The sequence below is a fragment of the Periophthalmus magnuspinnatus genome, chromosome 5 (assembly GCF_009829125.3).
Source record: "Periophthalmus magnuspinnatus isolate fPerMag1 chromosome 5, fPerMag1.2.pri, whole genome shotgun sequence".
Taxonomy (NCBI): Eukaryota; Metazoa; Chordata; class Actinopteri; order Gobiiformes; family Gobiidae; genus Periophthalmus; species Periophthalmus magnuspinnatus.
This window is the reverse complement of record NC_047130.1, coordinates 3,703,568-3,720,995: the sequence shown is the minus strand read 5'-3', so window position 1 is coordinate 3,720,995 and position 17,428 is coordinate 3,703,568. Positions and strand designations below refer to the sequence as shown.

General features: G+C 41.1%; 2 protein-coding genes across 4 annotated transcripts; both read left to right on the top strand.

The window, feature by feature from the left end:
- Nucleotides 1-299: 299 nt before the first annotated feature.
- Nucleotides 300-8,477, top strand: kbtbd8 (kelch repeat and BTB (POZ) domain containing 8). 2 transcript variants are annotated; one of them, XM_033965991.2, is made up of 6 exons: nt 300-434; nt 812-948; nt 1,888-2,095; nt 3,883-4,189; nt 4,521-5,340; nt 5,658-8,477. In XM_033965991.2, the coding sequence occupies exons 2-6, from the start codon at nt 933-935 to the stop codon at nt 6,119-6,121; spliced, it is 1,815 nt and encodes a 604-aa protein (XP_033821882.1). In that variant the 5' UTR covers nt 300-434; nt 812-932; the 3' UTR covers nt 6,122-8,477. The 2 variants fall into 2 exon arrangements, with proteins under 2 accessions (XP_033821882.1, XP_055077707.1); XM_055221732.1 differs by having other exon boundaries at nt 304-434; nt 791-948.
- A 152-nt stretch (nt 8,478-8,629) lies between these two features.
- Nucleotides 8,630-16,337, top strand: LOC117370818 (monocarboxylate transporter 2-like). Of its 2 annotated transcripts, none has more exons than XM_033966356.2 (5): nt 8,630-8,661; nt 9,387-9,607; nt 10,753-10,896; nt 11,646-12,437; nt 14,644-16,337. In XM_033966356.2, exons 2-5 carry the CDS (start codon nt 9,391-9,393, stop codon nt 14,880-14,882), a joined length of 1,392 nt encoding a protein of 463 aa, XP_033822247.1. In that variant the 5' UTR covers nt 8,630-8,661; nt 9,387-9,390; the 3' UTR covers nt 14,883-16,337. The 2 variants fall into 2 exon arrangements, with proteins under 2 accessions (XP_033822247.1, XP_055077678.1); XM_055221703.1 differs by lacking the exon at nt 8,630-8,661 and adding an exon at nt 8,869-9,215.
- Nucleotides 16,338-17,428: the final 1,091 nt, after the last annotated feature.

The window sequence follows — 17,428 nt, the reverse complement described above, 5'->3', positions numbered from 1 at the left end:
AAAAAGAGAAAGCATGGCTTTCCTCAAATAAAAACAACCACAAGAAGCTCCTTTCGTTCATCAGAGTGGCAAGGCTCAATTTCACATGGCTTCACAGTGAAAACATTGAAAAATGTCCACAGATATAACCTGTAACTTAGCTTGTTGTCATCAACTGCTTGTCTCCATGGATATCTTTAATGTTATACTGTGGAATATTCCAAGCAAATCAATAACATCTCCATGGAGACAAGCAGGTAGCAGACTCCTCACGATAAAGGTTCTAGAGCACCTTTAAGACAGACCTGCTAATTAGAAGCACATGTGCAGGTAATTGAAGTCTGATATTAGGCTGGAGCAGAGGGGGGCACAATCTATGGCCCAAATGCAACCCTCAGACTTATTTTTATTGAACTGGCCCAAATGATCAGATTGGACACCAGCTGTAGCCTTTGGTAAACTGTCAACATGTAATTAAAATATAGCCTTGGATCCTTAGAATGTAGCCTATAGCCTATATGATTTTCGAGGACAAAGAATCCGGCAAAATGATTGGATTATCCAGCACCTATCTGAGAGAATGGAGGGTAAAGGAGGGGATCTGGTGACTATTTTGGCCTGATTCCCCAACTCATGACACATGTCCAAAAGTGCTCCAGTAACTAGGCTAGTGCTACAGGCAGAAAAAAAACATCCCTCAGCTGTAATTAGCTGTAGGCAGTGACTGACCATAGGTCCATGCTTGGGACTTCTTGGAGCTGTATTCATTTTAGCCATGTTACCAAGTATTAATTTACTTCCATGTCCATAGGTTTTTTTTTCTGCTCTTCAGATGTAAGAATCTGATTGGTTATTATTTCTGAGCGGCGCTGCTGATTGGCTCTTCCTTGTTTCCGGGGGCTCCTGTGCTTTCACTGACGTTTCTCGGTCTGCCCCAAGACAGACTGGAGAGAATGGCTGCCAGTGGAGGTTAGCTAAAATCATTGTTTTCTACGCCGGGTTGACTTAAATTGTGTATTTATATTGTCGTTTTCCGTTGTTATTGTGATACTGTCTATGTCACATGGAAAATCGTTAGACGTTTCTTTCTTTTAGGGTCGAATCGAGCTCCAAACGACTTCTAAAATTGTTGGTAATCGTTAGCCATTTGAGCTGCTAGTGTTAGCTCTTTGGCTAACTTTACACCGGTTAGCTATAGCTTCTGGTGCACAGCTGATTGAGTAAACATTTCTTTCATGGTTGGTGCGACGATATAAAAGGCTTGACATTAGGTTGCAGTCACTTATTTCACTATATTAGTCTGTAATCCAAGTTGTGTGTCTCTGTAATGTGATCTTCAGTGCATTAAAGTATTTTAAAGTCGTATTACATGGTGGATAAGATATCTTGCTAGCATTAGCTCGCTGCCTAGCTCTTTGCTAAAAGTTAAGCACTAATGCGGCTCGTTTAAAATCAAGACCCGCTCTAATTCTTCGACAGTAAATGCCAGACATCTGATAAGCGGTTTGTGCTGTGACGACGTCGTGTTTTGCCCAAAATCAGAGGTTTACTTTGACTTGGAAGACCGAGCTGGAACAATCAGCATTAGCAGGCTAACAGCTACCACCTGGCGAGACAGTAGTTTTTCTTATCACTTGTTGTGCGGAGTCGTGTCAGATCCTGAGCTTTGGGCTCGGCTGTTGGACAACTGAAATGAAAGTGTTCGTATATTTATATATACTGGACTGATACACATTTTTTCTATAACGCAGCCTAAATTTTGTGCAGGTTTATTAAAAGGCATGTTTTGTATTTGTACAAGGAAATGCTTGAGTGTCTGCATTTTGCTGCTTTCTGACATGATGCCAAATGACATTATTTTCACCTCATTAAACTTGAATCAATACCCCCTTCTCTTTTCCTTTTCAGAGGTAGGGAAGCTGTTACAAGTACAGAATGGGACACCACCAAGCACCAACTACAATGGGGTAGATGCTGTCCATGCCTGCAACATCCTTCAGCAGCTCAAAGCCTTGTATGATGAAGCACAGCTCACAGACATTGTAGTAGAAGTGGACCATGGCAAGACCTTTTCATGTCATCGAAATGTTCTTGCAGCAATCAGCCCATACTTTAGGTACAGTATTGAAAGTATGTTGCATTTTTGACATTTTTAAATTATTGTCATGGAGACAAACACATTTTATGCTTCCTTATTTGACTATGAATGTGGAGGTTAATGGGTTAAAATTACTGTTATTATTCAAGTTACAGTATAATTGTAATACTGTTCGGAGTTTACTTTTCTTCGCTTATCTGACTCCTTTAATTTAACATTTGTTTTCCACCTCTAATTTACTAAAGAGTTTCCACTTTCTTTAAGAGCAGTTCTTAATTTCCACCTCTGCTTAAAGACAGTAGTATACTTTTCCACTTTTCCTAAGAGCAGTACTTAAATGTTCTTTATGTTCTTTACCCCTACCTCTTTCCTCCGAGTGCTTGTTGATGGAGAAGGATTCACTGGACAAGAAGAGTTCAATTCACTGCTATTTACTGAATACTCTGCAAAATGCTCTTGAATAACAAAGCAAGAGAGTTCAACTAACTGTCCCTGATCTATACAAAACCAGGGATCCAGCTGGGAGCTCCATTCTCGAACCACGCTTTCTGGCTCCTGAACCCTTTTTATAGTTGAGGGTCTTCTAGTTTAAACATTGACTTGTCTAGTCTCATTTGGTTGCAGTCAGGCGTTGTCTCCTCCCATTGGTCCAACTCTGGTTTTGGCGGTTTCCTATTTATCTAGACAGCTGCATCTCCGTCTACACAAAAGCCACTTTCACCTTTCACTCACCCTCATATGTCACCATCATCTTACATACTCATTCATACACATGCATGCTTGAAAGAGGAACATCTTGCCTAATATGGGAGTTGTTTATCGCTCGTGTGGGTTAGCTCAGTGTTTGTGTTATCCCCAACTGACTAGAGCACTCAACTGTCACTTGTCTACTTATGATTATGCATATTAAACGTAGTGTGGCTCTAAGCTGAGCACTACATATATCTTACAATACATCCATCATCTTCCACTTATCCTGTGCCGAGTTGCTGGGGCAGCAGTCTAAGCAGGGACTTCCGGACTTCCAGACTTCCCACACCCCAGACACTTCCTTCAACTTCTCTGAGGGCCAACCAAGGCCAACCGAGAAACAGTCGTATAATCGTGACACTTTGAGGAGCAAAATTAATTTCAGTTCAAGCTATACTCTGAAATAGTGCTTGCTGTTTGTTACATAAACTTTTTATTAAGAAAGTTTTATTTCATAAAGCTGGTCACATATTTGAGGAATAGTGATTGGAAGTATTACGCTGTTGTTTGTTATAATTCACAGTTACTGACACCATGACCAATCGTCATTCTTCTCACAATAATCATAACACTCATATTTTATATCATGACTATACTAACTAAACTTGCAAAATTTGAATTAAATAATTATGTTAATAAAGAAATATACTTATATTACCATTTTACTTTCTATATCCCTTGAATTTTTATCATGATTCATAAATCAGTCATGCCATTCAGTATATTTTAGTTCATTTGTTATAATACGACCTTTAGCAACCAACTATAGAGTGTGCAAATGACTGCAGTAAAAGTGAAAATGCTGTTTTTCCCCAATATAGCTCTGGGGTTGACATAAAGAGCAATAAACTGGAGTTCCATGTTGAAGCAAATTGCCAAGGCTTCCAAAATCTTAAAGTAATGCAGTAAAACCTTCCAATGTAACACTTTACATGAACTGAAGACCTAGAGTTGTAGAGATTTTAAATTAACTTATGAATGATTTTCATAGTATGACTATGAAACTTTTTTGTTGTGATAGTTGCGTCAAAATGTCCATGTTCTACCATCCTCAGGTCCATGTTCACCAGTGGCCTTACAGAAAGCAGCCAGCGTGAAGTCCGAATTGTTGGAGTGGAATCAGAATCCATGCATTTAGTCCTGGACTACGCCTACACATCCAGGGTCACTCTTTCGGAGTGCAACGTCCAGGCCCTGTTCACTGCAGCCAGCATATTCCAGATCCCCGCCCTGCAGGACCAGTGTGCCCAGTTCATGATCAGCCGACTGGACCCTCAGAACTGTATTGGGGTCTATATGTTTGCAGATGCCTATGGACATCAGGAACTTCGTGAGCGATCCCAAGACTACATCCGCAAGAAGGTCAGCCAAACACTGTAAAGTACTGTGCTCATTTTTACATGAGATTGTTTATTCCACACAAATAATTGATTAAACTTTTCATTCCTGCTCATGCTCAAACAAATGTGTTTATAAAGCTGCAAACTGCACTGAGTATGTCTTACTTGACTGTATCGTGCCCAACACCTCCACCCATCCACATTAACAGCACCAGAAGTATTAAATTATAGCATGCCTAACTAATGCTGTGTGAGTTTGGAAATTTATCTCATTGTGAGATCATTGCAATAATTTTTTTTTTCATTAGAATATTCTTCTTAAATATGTCATTATTTTCTATTTTGTGTTTTAGTTTTTGTGTGTATCCCGAGAGCAAGAGTTCCTCCAGATGACCAAGGAGCAGTTGGTGAGCATTTTGAACAATGATGACCTAAACGTGGAGAAGGAGGAGCATGTGTATGACAGCATTGTGCGCTGGCTGGAACATGATCTTTCCGGCCGCGAAGCCCACCTGGCCGAAGTCTTTTCACAGTGCATCCGCCTACCACTCCTCGATGAAGCCTTCCTGAATCGAATACCCGCCCCCTTTGCCTGCGCCTTGTCCATTTCCAAGGACCCGGCTGAGGCTAAAGCACGTCTCACCGGCACCAACGGCTGCCCTCAGCGCCTAGGAATGACCGCGTCCGAGATGGTCATTTGTTTTGACGCCGCTCACAAACACTCAGGGAAGAAGCAGACGGTGCCTTGCCTGGATACTGCTGCAGGAAGAGTGTTCAAACTCTGCAAACCGCCAAACGACCTGCGAGAGGTAGGCATCCTGGTGTCCCCAGAGAACGACATCTATATCGCCGGGGGCTACAGACCCAGCAACAGTGAAGTGTCCATAGATCACAGAGCTGAGAGTGACTTCTGGCAGTACGAGCACGCGGGCAACAGGTGGCTACCCCGCGCTCCTCTGCTGAGAGCGAGGATCGGCTGTAGGCTTGTTCACTGCTGCGGGAAGCTTTATGCACTGGGAGGACGCGTGTATGAAGGAGATGGGCGCAACGCGTTAAAGTCAGTGGAGTGCTATGATGCCAGGGACAACTGTTGGACAGCAGTCAGTCCTATGCCTGTGGCCATGGAGTTTCACAGCGCTGTGGAGTACAAAGACCGGATATATGTTCTACAAGGTGAGTGGGGTAGGGACACTTGTCATTAGAGTATAATTTCAATGCATGCAAACGTTATCTTTATTATAACCACTCGTAACCAGCTTTTGTGTGAGGTTTGATTGCCAGGTGGAATGAGCTATTATGCTTAATGCAGCAGACTGTAGTGGAGAAAAATGGGACTTTGAATTTGGCTTTCAGTGTTTATGTGAACTGTGTAGCCATATAATTCTCCAGTTAGTGTTCCTGAAATAGTACTGTTGTAAATGAAAGGTGAAATGGTTCTTTAGAAAACTCACTATTACATTTGATGGTAAAAGTATTTTTTCATTCCACAGGTGAATACTTCTTCTATTTTGATCCCAGAAAAGACTATTGGAGCCACCTTCCATCTATGTGTGTTCCCCGAAGCCAGGGCCTGGCTGCCTTGTACAAGAACTGCATCTATTACATCGCTGGCATCTGCCGAAACCACCAGCGCACCTTCACCGTGGAGGTCTACGACATTGAGAAGAACACTTGGAGCCGTAAGAGGGACCTGCCTTTTGACCAAGCCACGAGCCCGTACATCAAGGCCATGTTGCTCCAAGGCAAGCTCCACCTGTTTGTACGAGCCACGCAGGTCATGGTGGAGAAGCATGTCTTTCGCACCAGCCGCAAGAACTCCCTTTACCAGTACGATGACGAGGCAGACGCATGGACCAAAGTGTATGAGACGCCTGACCGTCTCTGGGATCTAGGCCGCCATTTTGAGTGCGTGGTGGCTAAACTCTACCCACAGTGTCTGCAGAAAGTGCTTTGATGACGGGGAGAGTTGGTCAAACCCAATGGATGCGGCGGAGGGAGTAGTCTGATCGTGCCTGCCCTGTGCCTGGTGTTTCCTTGGGTGTCTACCACAAGGACATTTTTTGTTAGGTCTTACGTTGTTCAATGTTTGGTTCTAAGTGATCAAATATGGGGTGCTTTTTAAAAATTGCAGTATTTTTTTTTTTTTTTTTTTTGTCCAACAGCACCAACATGATGCTAACAAAACCGTACAATGAATCATAAGTGCAATTATACTATATTTTGCTTAATGTTGAGCCATTCTATTTTTGTTTCAGATGCATATAGCTATAGGAAATTTACAAATGATAAGCATGCAAGTGAGCACCATGAGGGCAAATGAAAAGTTCCCTCTGGAGCTGTGGATGTTACATGTCCAGATCTCTCTATATAAATAACTATATAAAGTCTATATTCATACGGGTAAGGTGAGAACCGTAGCTTAGTAGTAGGTTTGGCTCAAATATGTGTGTGCATTTTCCCTGTTTTAGTCTCAACTCATTTGACAGATTTTTAATTTGGTGTTTGCTGGACATTTACATTACTGTTTTGATCCTTGTGTAACACTTTTATGGCCCTCATTTGTCAGTGTGTCAAAGAACACCCCTTTGTGTTGCTCCAAAGCTACTTTTAAGTTTAACATTTTAGTTGCATGGAGCCTCATGTTTTAGGTTGACATCCATTTGTGTCGTGTGAATTTACCTTGTGAAATTGAAAGTGAACACTCACTCTCCACATTGGAGAAATAAGTGAAATTGTGGCAACACCAAGTGGAAAGTTGAGACCAACTAACAGGCTTACCTCAGAAGTCTCCGATATTTGACAAAGAGAAAAGGGACATTTAGGCAAATGTGCTATAGTAAGCTCTATTGAGTTGAATTGCATCTTATTGGCCAAAACAAGCATTAGAATACTTGTTCTGGTAGATCTGGACAAATTATTTTGTGGTAGCAATAACTTAAACTAACAGAACTGTGATTAGGCTATATATTCTTACCTTAGTAAAGTGCATTAATTGTGTGTGAGAATCGCCAACATTCTTACGTTTGGCTGTTGCATGGGTGCAGACTTGAAGTGATCCGTAATTCAGCGCAGATCATCTGGGATGCCAATGTGCCTGTGGCTTGTAAGGAGGCATCAGAATCAATAACTGTTTCTCCTGATGAAGTAAAGTCTTAATCAGCGTTGCACTGAATCACTCTCCACTTCAGTGGTCCATCACTGCAAACCTTCCCAAGCACCCTCCTCATGCCACAGACTATAGAGCAGTGAGTGAGGGTGACCTGGCCTGTGTCCAATGCATCAACAGCCACCAATCCATCTCTTCATGACATCACACGAGGAGACTACTGGTGCTGCTTTTTGATTTTGTGACAATCTCTTGTATAAAAGTAATCTCACCACTGAGTGGCGTTCCTTGTCAGTGTGACATTGTCAGTGGCGTCACTGTCCTCATGCAAGTACCTGTGTCATCTTTGCACTACATATTTACATCCTTGTTATCTTAAAAGACGTTTACCCCTCGATAACAGGTTCTCCTATAGCAATCATCTAAGGGATTTGTATGGAAATGCTAACATTTAGTAAAGACTTGTTCAAACTTCTCCAAGAGAAGAACCAGTGCTATTTTTAAATTGACCTTTGGCTTGGACAGTGCCCTAACAATAGCCCACATCAAGAAGAAGCAAAGGTTTTAGCTCCATCCACATGTCTATGGACGGCCATTGGAGAACCAGAAAGACAAACGCTCAGGATCTACTGATACACAGTACTGTATTTAAATGTTTTGTTATGTGTAATATACTGTACCATAGTTTTGCTGTACTTGCACAGTTTTCTAAACTCTTCAGTTTCTTTTATAACTTGAACAATAGATGTGACTTCTTTGTTGTCTTCAGTGGCTGTTTTCTTTTAGTTATGTTAGTGTTTCTTCCCCTATAAGAATGAGTATCCACAAAAGTTATGCATTTTGATTGTTTTTTTGTTTTGTAGAATAGTGCTATTTTATTTAACACATTTCTAAAAAGCATTACACATCACACTACTTCATATTGTCTTCTCCCCACACCAGTCACATTGTACAACAAGCTAACAAACGACTGTCTGTGTTCATATTTTGTTGTCTTAAGATCTCAAGGCATTGCAGTTCATTTTCTTGCCATCCATTTGCATCATTGATAGGTGCTGTTGCATTGTGTCAACAATGCATTACATTTCTTTCCTGCTTTACTTTGCTTGGTTTGGTTTGTCTGGGTTATGGAATTTAATGGTGGTTGAGCTCAACTGTGAAATTCACATTGCACATAATTTGAAAATAAAATAACTGAAAATAATCTTTGCTGTGTATCTTTTCAAGTATTTGCTTTGAGAAGGAAAACATTTGCAGGCGCTCTGAAGTAGCACTCGGGGCTAACGGGACACACGTGATGCAACGTCAACAGTACTCGGTCTATCTAAAGTTTGTCCCCCGCCCAACTTCAGTGCAGCTAGACCCGGGACGGGAAGACACGCTGGAAGGTATGATCTACACAAAAACCTGTCCCCGATCAGAACTTTAGGCACGAAACCAAATGGATTCTTTATTTCTACTTATTGCCCACGTGGGCTGCGCGAGTTTACCCTCAGGAGCGTGGGAGTGTCCATTTGTACACGTTTCATTCATTTTACTCTCACTCCACTTGCGCCTACAACACAGGCCTAATCATCATGGAGCAAACTGCAGATACACCAGGTGGCTTAAATGAGGAAGCCGCGCTATCACATGTTTCCATCTTCTTTGTTCAGTGTTGGACCGTTTCAAGTTACGATGATGTGATTGTCCAGTTTTTGTAGCGGTATCTGTACGAATGTTGATCTAGGGTAGACTAAATATTGATCTCTTTTCAGCATTTGGTGACTGATGAAGGACTTGTAGCCTTTTGTACAAAGGGCAGATGTTTAGCCTTTAGTCGACATGGCCTATTTGAGGGAGATTATAGGCCTATTATTTATTATTATAGCGCTATTCTTGAATCAAAGCCATCACTCGGTCTGGAGGGGAAAAACGAAGGGATACAAAGCTTTAATTAAAGGTGGAATATGTAACTTTTTCGTTTGTCTCAATTTAGATGTAGTGTTGCTTTACCTGTAATGTTTCACCCCAGGCCAAATTATAGGTCTATGGAGATGCAACCCCACCCTGTCAAAACAAAAACATTAACCTGCTTCACCTGCTAATGTGTATATTTTGTCTGTTTGAACAGGATCATGCCTGCAGCTGTGGTGATGGACAAGGCTGCCTTGCCTTTAGATGGAGGCTGGGGGTGGATGGTTGTGCTTGGGGCACACATTTCTATTGGATTTGCATACGCCACACCTAAGGCTCTTTCGATCTTCTTTAAGGAGATTCAGGGAGATTTGATGAGCAGCTACAGTGATATTGCATGGATCTCCTCCATAATGCTAGCTGTAATGTATGCTGGAGGTAAGTTGAAATGTGACTTTTAGTGGTCAAGAACTCACATCCATAGAATGTGTTTTTACTCTACGGATAACACCCTAATCCATTGCAATGTGTCTCTTCTTACATTCACAATAAGCTGGTGCAAAGCTTGTGCCAAATCAAAGCAGCCGTTTCAGAATGTTTAAACTGAATAAGTGACTTCACATGACAGACTGCAGTCTGCTCACTTGACCTCAATTACAGTGACTTTATAAGAATCTGAGTTTGTTTTAAGTTATAGATCTCCCCAGGCTTATACTTCTTAAGGCAAAATCATTTATTGAAATATCCAACCATGTAAAATCCAGCTGTGCTGCTCTAAACTGGACCCTGCCCTGCTGACTAAGCAGGATTGAATGCGCTGTTTCTCTTATTTGCATGACAACGCATGTCAAAACAAGGGCTCCACTGAAAATGTGCATATTTGTTTCTGCGGCTGCTTTCAAGGTTGCAGGACAACAGGGAGTGAGCTCACCTGCACCTGACTTGGAGGGGCCCTATGTAGTGAAATATTTCCCTCCTCTGTGGCTCAGGCACAAGGCTTTATCATATTGTCCTTGGCCAGGATTCACCAATGTCACCCAGTAGAGGAGAGAGGGGGATAGTATCAGAGGAGCTCTCTGCACTGGGCTCTCACTCTGTAGGGCCCAAGGGAGCACCATGACAGCCCTTTCAGAAAACCTCTGACTCAAGAAGTCCCAATGATAAAGTTCTAATGGAAGTGGAAATGGTAGCAGCGTTGGAGATGCCCTAAAGTGACTGAACCATAGACAGAATGATGATCTATCTGTAACATGTGCAGGTTAAAAGTTAAAAGGGAGGCAGTGTGTAGTTTTATTTACTCCAAAAAGAACTTTGCCTTGGCTTTTATGCAGTGAAACAATATTCGTGTCCAGCCATTGACACAGCATGGTTAAAAATAGACTTGACCAGTGACCGCTGAGCCTCCAGTACCTGCTTTGATAATTATCCAAGATCCATAAAACACCAACTTTGTTTTGGCATGCAGTAATAAAATCAATATACTGTAATAGTCGTTCATATTGTTTTAACCACACAGTTAGATGCCCCTTTACTATTTCATGCATTATTCTATCCCACTGGTCTTTTCTTTTCTCTTCTTGCAGGGCCTGTTAGCAGTGCATTGGTCAATCGCTATGGAAGCCGGCCTATAGTGATGCTTGGTGGACTGATGTGTGGGATGTCCATGGTCACTGCTTCTTTTGGCAGCTCTATCGTTTACCTCTACCTGTGCATTGGTGTTATAGGGGGTATGTCACACTGTCAGCATACTAAACATGCCTATTTGCATATCCCTTTTTTAATAAGGGTCATTTGGTTTGATGATATAGATTTCAGGCTTGTTTACATCTTGGCTCAGCAGTCCCACTGGTCTTTTGTCTTTCTCCTCTGGGATTGGGATTTCAGCAGCATGGGCTTTTGCACTTCTCAGTAGGATCTGTTAGTTGCCAGATCTGATTCCCTTCTCCGGGCAGCTCATCCGGACCCAGGGCATCTGCCCCAGCACCTGGGGTGCACTTTAAGCACCAGGGGAACCATAAGCAGGACAGTAATTAAGACAAAAGTGTCTCCTATCCCAGAGTGCATAGTCTTCAGTGGCCCTCTGTTCTCTCCCGTAGGCCTCCATCATGCTCGTCACATGGGGCTCATTGCCACCCTGCTAGGCTCATTACCCTGTCAAGGACTGCTGCAAGGATTAATAGTCCCAGTGAGTGGCTGGGCCATGTGCGCTGCCCCGGGCACCAGTGTGCCCTGCTCTGGTCCCCTGTGCCCTACCCATCTGACATGCAGCCATGGCACGCTTCTATCTGCAATCACCACTAAAACATTGTGAAAAGATACAGTATGCTAACTATTTGAGACAGACCCACACCTTTATTTACTAATTTGTGAAAGAAGTTGAAATGTCATCTGAATGCACTTGGCTATTTTAAGTTTATAGTTTAGTCTGAATTTTGAAATTAAGTTTCTAATTTCCCATTTTTGTGTTTCCGTGCAGGGTGTGGACTTGCCTTAAACCTAAACGCATCACTCACCATCATCAGCAAGTATTTCCATGCCAGACGTCCTTTAGCCAATGGACTGGCCATGGCGGGGAGCCCAGTGTTCCTGTGCTTCCTGGCTCCTCTCAACCAGTTCCTCCTGGAAAGATTTGGCTGGAGAGGCAGTCTGCTCATTCTTGGGGCGTTGATGCTCAACTGCTGTGTAGCCGGAGCTCTGATGAGACCTGTGCTTACTCCAACTCAGAAGAAACTAAAGGAGCAGACCAACGGAAGTACCACCATCAAAGACTGCCACATCAAAAATGTGAAGCAGTTCTTAGATTTTACCTTTTTTAAGGACAGAGGCTTTGTCATCTACCTAATAGGAAACATCATGTTCATCTTTGGAGCCTACGCACCCATTGTTTTTCTGTCAGCCTATGCGGTTAGCCAGGGTGTGGACGAGTACTATGCAGCCTATCTGCTCTCCATCATGGGCTTTGTGGATATGTTCATTCGCCCAGGCACAGGTCTAATTGCTAACTCTAAGTGGATCCGGCCTAGAGTGCAGTACTTCTTCAGCTTTGCGATGGTGTTCAATGGTATATGCCACTTGCTGTGTCCACTCATCACAAGCTACCCTTTGCTCGTGGTTTATGCAGTCTTTTTTGGGGTGGGCTTTGGCATGGTGTTTGCACTCATATTTGAGTGTCTTATGGACCTTATGGGAAACCAGCGCTTCCCCAGTGCTGTTGGACTTGTCACGATCATTGAATGCGTTCCTATGTTACTGGGACCACCTGCAGCAGGTAAGTCACAATGCACTGTGACAAAGGTTGTCCTTAAAACCATTTGTTAGAAGTGTGCAAGACAACTTTCTTTCATAATACTTCATAGCACTTTCATTAAATTGCACCCATCCATGTGCCACTGTGTTTAGAGCAGTATTGTACAGCATTAGCACCAGTGCATATATATAAGAACATCTAAACACGGCTTTATTAGCACATTGTGACAAGTTAGGCTGCACACTTTGTCTGGCATGTTCATGTTTAGAGGCACTATTTAAAAGAGTAAAAATGTGCCTCCCTGTACATCTACCACTCTCCTCCAGAGGGCACAACCATTAGAACTCCCAAAGTGTTGCGCTTGTTACTGCTCCCCCAAACCTTCAGGTCAATCCAATTAGGAGGAAGTGAGGTAAGCCAGCGTAATTAGCCTTTAGCTTTAGGTGTTTAATGACGCTTAGTTCAAACCTGCATCATTAAAGGCCTGTACCTGGGCCATAATTAAGCTGTGAATACATTAAAATGGTAGCAACTTTGCCAGATGGACATAATTATTGGCTAGCCAATCAATGACCTCTTAATGAGGGTGATGGTCATTTACGTACAATCACGAGATGAGTCCTATCAATCAGACAGTGTGGACAGCATTGCAAAGGCCATCTCTTAAGCAAAGTGACCCTCTGATTATAGTTACTAGTTTTAATGTAACAAGAACACTGTATTTTGAACCCTTGTTATGGTTACACCTGTTTAAGATCCTATCAGATTTTGTGTATCTTTGCAAAATTTGTTTTGATGTCAAAATATGTCCGCAACTTTAGAAAGTGTTTTATTGTCCGATAGATGGTGCGTGTCAGCATGCTAGTTGCTGTTAGCTTTACCAGCAGGGCATACTCTGCACTAGTCTCAGAGTTGTGAAACATGCATTCCAAGTATCCTAATTATTAATTTTATGAGCATAAGGTAAGTCAGGAATAACTTTGGACCACTGCAAACCATTTCAAATTAATTAGATCTGCTTTTCATCTTTTTAGGACCATAAAAATCAGGTACTCTGCCTTTTAAATAATAATACAAATTAATGAGGATGATGATGATGATACTACTACTAATACTACTATTAATAATAATAATAATAAATTGCTATTGCGTTCTTGGCTTATTTAAACAGTTTCATAAATTATCTACCGCTGATAGAGCAGTGCATGCTTGGAGTGGGGATAGTGTGTGATCTGAGGCACATTTGTCACTTTCTGCTGGCTTGGCCCTGATATTTATGACTGTAAGAATGGGCCTCCCCACAGATTTGTTTCGCTAGGAGCTATCCAAATTGCCTTCGCCGAGAACCAGGCAGAGCCAAGAGGGGTGTAAACGTGCCTCGATCATTTCCGACATGGCTCATCTGAAACTGGCCACTGCTCACTCTCTCACAGTATACACACACACAAACACACACGCAATGGTGGTGGGTGAAACTAGGTGTAAAATATCATACCAAGAAAGGAAAGAGGATAATAACTTATTACTAAATATACTACTAAATATTAAAGGATCATTGTATATTTAGTGGCATAAGGTCAAGATGCAATCCTGTTGTTTTGTAGCAGCAGAGTGGTTTGAGATGTACAAAATCCCTTGTTTCATTAATGGGCAAGGGATTTCTGTTTGGAGTTTGCAAGCTGCTAAAAGAGCTGGAATAAAAATGATAGATGTTTTTAATTTATTTATTTTGATTTACAAAAGCCAAGCAAAAAAGCTGAGCTGCAGTGAGAGGGAGGGAAAAAATCAGAAGTAGTTTTAATGCCGTTGTCAAGGAACAAATTTCACAAACTAGGATCTTGCTTCTGCGATTATGGTGCAACATAAAACAATAACAGTATATATAAATGAAGAGCGGGCATTAAAAATAAAGTAAATAAAAATAGACTTGGACTGAATGCAAAATATACAGTAACAATAGTGCAAATAGTTTAATTGTATAAACACTACTATACAAAAAAGCTGCAAATTGTGGAAGGTATGATTTCAAATTACCATCACTAAATGACAAACTAGTTCATAAAAAAAAATAGTTTAGAATTTTAAAAGTATGCTGCAGTCAAAGAGCTCTCGAATACATAAATGTAATGAAAACAAATAGAAGTCCTTACTATTCACTCACGTTGCTTCTCTCCTGTAATGAAAGTCATGGTTATTTACCCACAATGCATCTCCTCTGTGTTCCTAGGTTTACTCGTGGACATCTATGGAGATTACAAGTATCTGTTCTTGATGTGTGGAGGAGTCATTGTAACTGGGGGCATGTTTCTCTTCATCATGAACATGTACCACTACCACATGCTGAGGACCAGTGCGGACACAGAGGAGACCAGACAGAACAGCACTGTGGACCAGGGACAGGCAAACGTCTCAGAGGTGGAGATGCAAGCCGGTCCCGAGACAGACCCAAGTGAGACAAAAGCATGATGAAACCAAGCTCACATGTTTGAACTGCATTATGTTTTAACTAACCACTGCATGTACCATATTTTCCGGACTATAAATCGCTCTGGAGTATAAGTTGCACCAGCCAAAAAAATGCATAAAAATGAAGAAAAAACATATATAAGTCACACTGGACTATAAGTCGTATTTTGGGGGAAATTAATTTTACTAAATCTGAGACCAAGAACAGACATTTTATCTTTAAAGGCAAGTTATAATGTTATAATAACAATAATAAAATGGAGAACAGGCTGAATAGTAGTATAGCACGCTAACGTAACCCATTTATATTTATTCAGCTACATGAAGCACAGACAGCAAAATGAATATGTGTCTGGTATGTTAACATAAGATATTAACAGTTAATCTGATAACTAAAGCATAAAAAACAAGCTACGAGTTTAGCACACTCAATCTCACGCCAAATCAGTAAATCCGTTGAATTCTTCATCCTCGGTTTCGCTTCTGAACAACTCCGCCTGCTTTGGAGGTAGATGAAGCACCGCTTCCTCTTCTGCATGGCTGTTATCAGACTCAGCAGAATACGATTTTCTTTTAGGGGACATTTTTCTTCAGTCTTTCTCAGATGTCTTTTTTACCGTTTTACCGTAATGTTGAAATTTTTAATTTTCAATGGTACAGGAGGAGTAGATACTGTTACACAGGCCTAGAGAGCACTCGGGCAGTTGTCAGTGTGACAATAACAAAGATGTGAAATTATATATTTTAATAATTTCACATATAAGTCACATCTGAGTATAAGTCACACACCTGGCCAAACTATGAAAAAAAAAAAGTGCGATTTATAGTCCAGAAAATATGGTAGTAATTGGGGAGACATTTTTATTTATAGTGTCATTTTGAACATTGCTAGTTTTAAGAGTTTTAATTTGATATTTCTTGTGAAGGTACAGTATACTGTGTTTATACAGACTTCTGTTTACATTGGAAAGTCTTCAGTCAAGAAAACTTTGTCTTAAATGTTGTTGTTTTTTATTTTATTTGTACATGCACAAAAGCACATTGCATTTTGAAGTTTAAGCGCACAGAAGTTGGATGAAATGTGTGGAACTACTGTATTAGAATAATGGACTATCCATGGGTTTCAGAATGATAAAAGATTAATATTGTTGCCATAGAAATGACCATTTAAAAGATATAACACATTGTCTTGAATTGTTCAACAGCCATCAAAAAGGCACAATATAATGGAAAGCTGAAACCTATGAACAGACTAACCTGTTTTTTGTTTTGTTTTTTTCCCCTACCTGGAAACGATGAAGGTTTATGCACATATACTTGGATTAATTGCCTTGCATAACTCAGGGGTTAGTCACAGCTACTGTATGCCATTTTTGTAATCAAGTGTGTCTTGTATTAGACTGTCCAGCATATCAACATCCTGTCTTTTATAATAAAATAGGATATTTGACCCTTGTCCTGACTGATTACAATGTAAAACTCTAGTTGGAGTTTTCATGTTCTGATGGGTCTCTAATGTTAAATGTCTGACATCTACATGAATGGGCCTGTACCTGAGTTCTTTTACATGTTTTTGAGCAAACTTTGTCTTGCCCCAGTACAGATACTGTATAAGCAGCTCTTGAGTTCAAAATAAGTCCGCTGTGTACCATCTGCATTTAATTATAAACAGAAAATCAGGAAGTGTACACTTAGCATCGCTTTGATAACAAACTCCACTCTGGACTCTGATAGATGTGAAAAACTCTTATAAATTCATCATGGTAAATAATTAGGATGCTCGGAATGCTTGTAATGTAAGTGAGAAATAATTATTTCCCTTTTCACATTTTTAAGACTGTAAAAATCTGGTACAGTGCATTGTGGAAAGTAAAATTACATGCACGCATAACAGATTTTTAATTTTTTTTTTTTTACGCCAATCTGCTAAAACCTACAATCAGTGCAGGAACTCTGAAAAAACAAAAAGATTATTAGAATAAGAAGCGAGGGGAACGAGTTTGAAAATGTCAGCCGCTGAGGGCATGGGCACCTAATGAAGCTGAGCCGTGCTGTTCCAGGCTAGTGCCCTGAGCAGCACGCAGCCCCACACTTGAGCACATCTGTGGGTTTGGAGATATTAACCACGCACATGCTAACTCCCTCCATACACAACAACATGATCTGAAAATGTCCCTACGCTAATGGATGGACTCGACAAGGTGGATATTTCCCCAGGAGAGCAAAGGCTACCATGGCGATGACCACCGAACTGTTCATCATGCTAATATTTTCTCTTACCTGGGCCACAGCTCTCCTCCTCCTCCCAACGTCCTTTGTGTTCAATGGTAGAACAACTTTGGGGCCTCAGGGGGGTCATCAGAGTGAATGGGTGACTAAGCACAGAGTCAAAAGGTATGGGCAAATGAAAACAAAGAGAAAATGGTTAGCCGCACACAGTTTTTCACATTTTAGAGTAACTTTACAAACTAATGAGTTGAGCTTTGTCCTGTTTGAGTGATCCTGAATAGGCCTGTTACAGTAATAAGTCATTTTAATTCACAAGT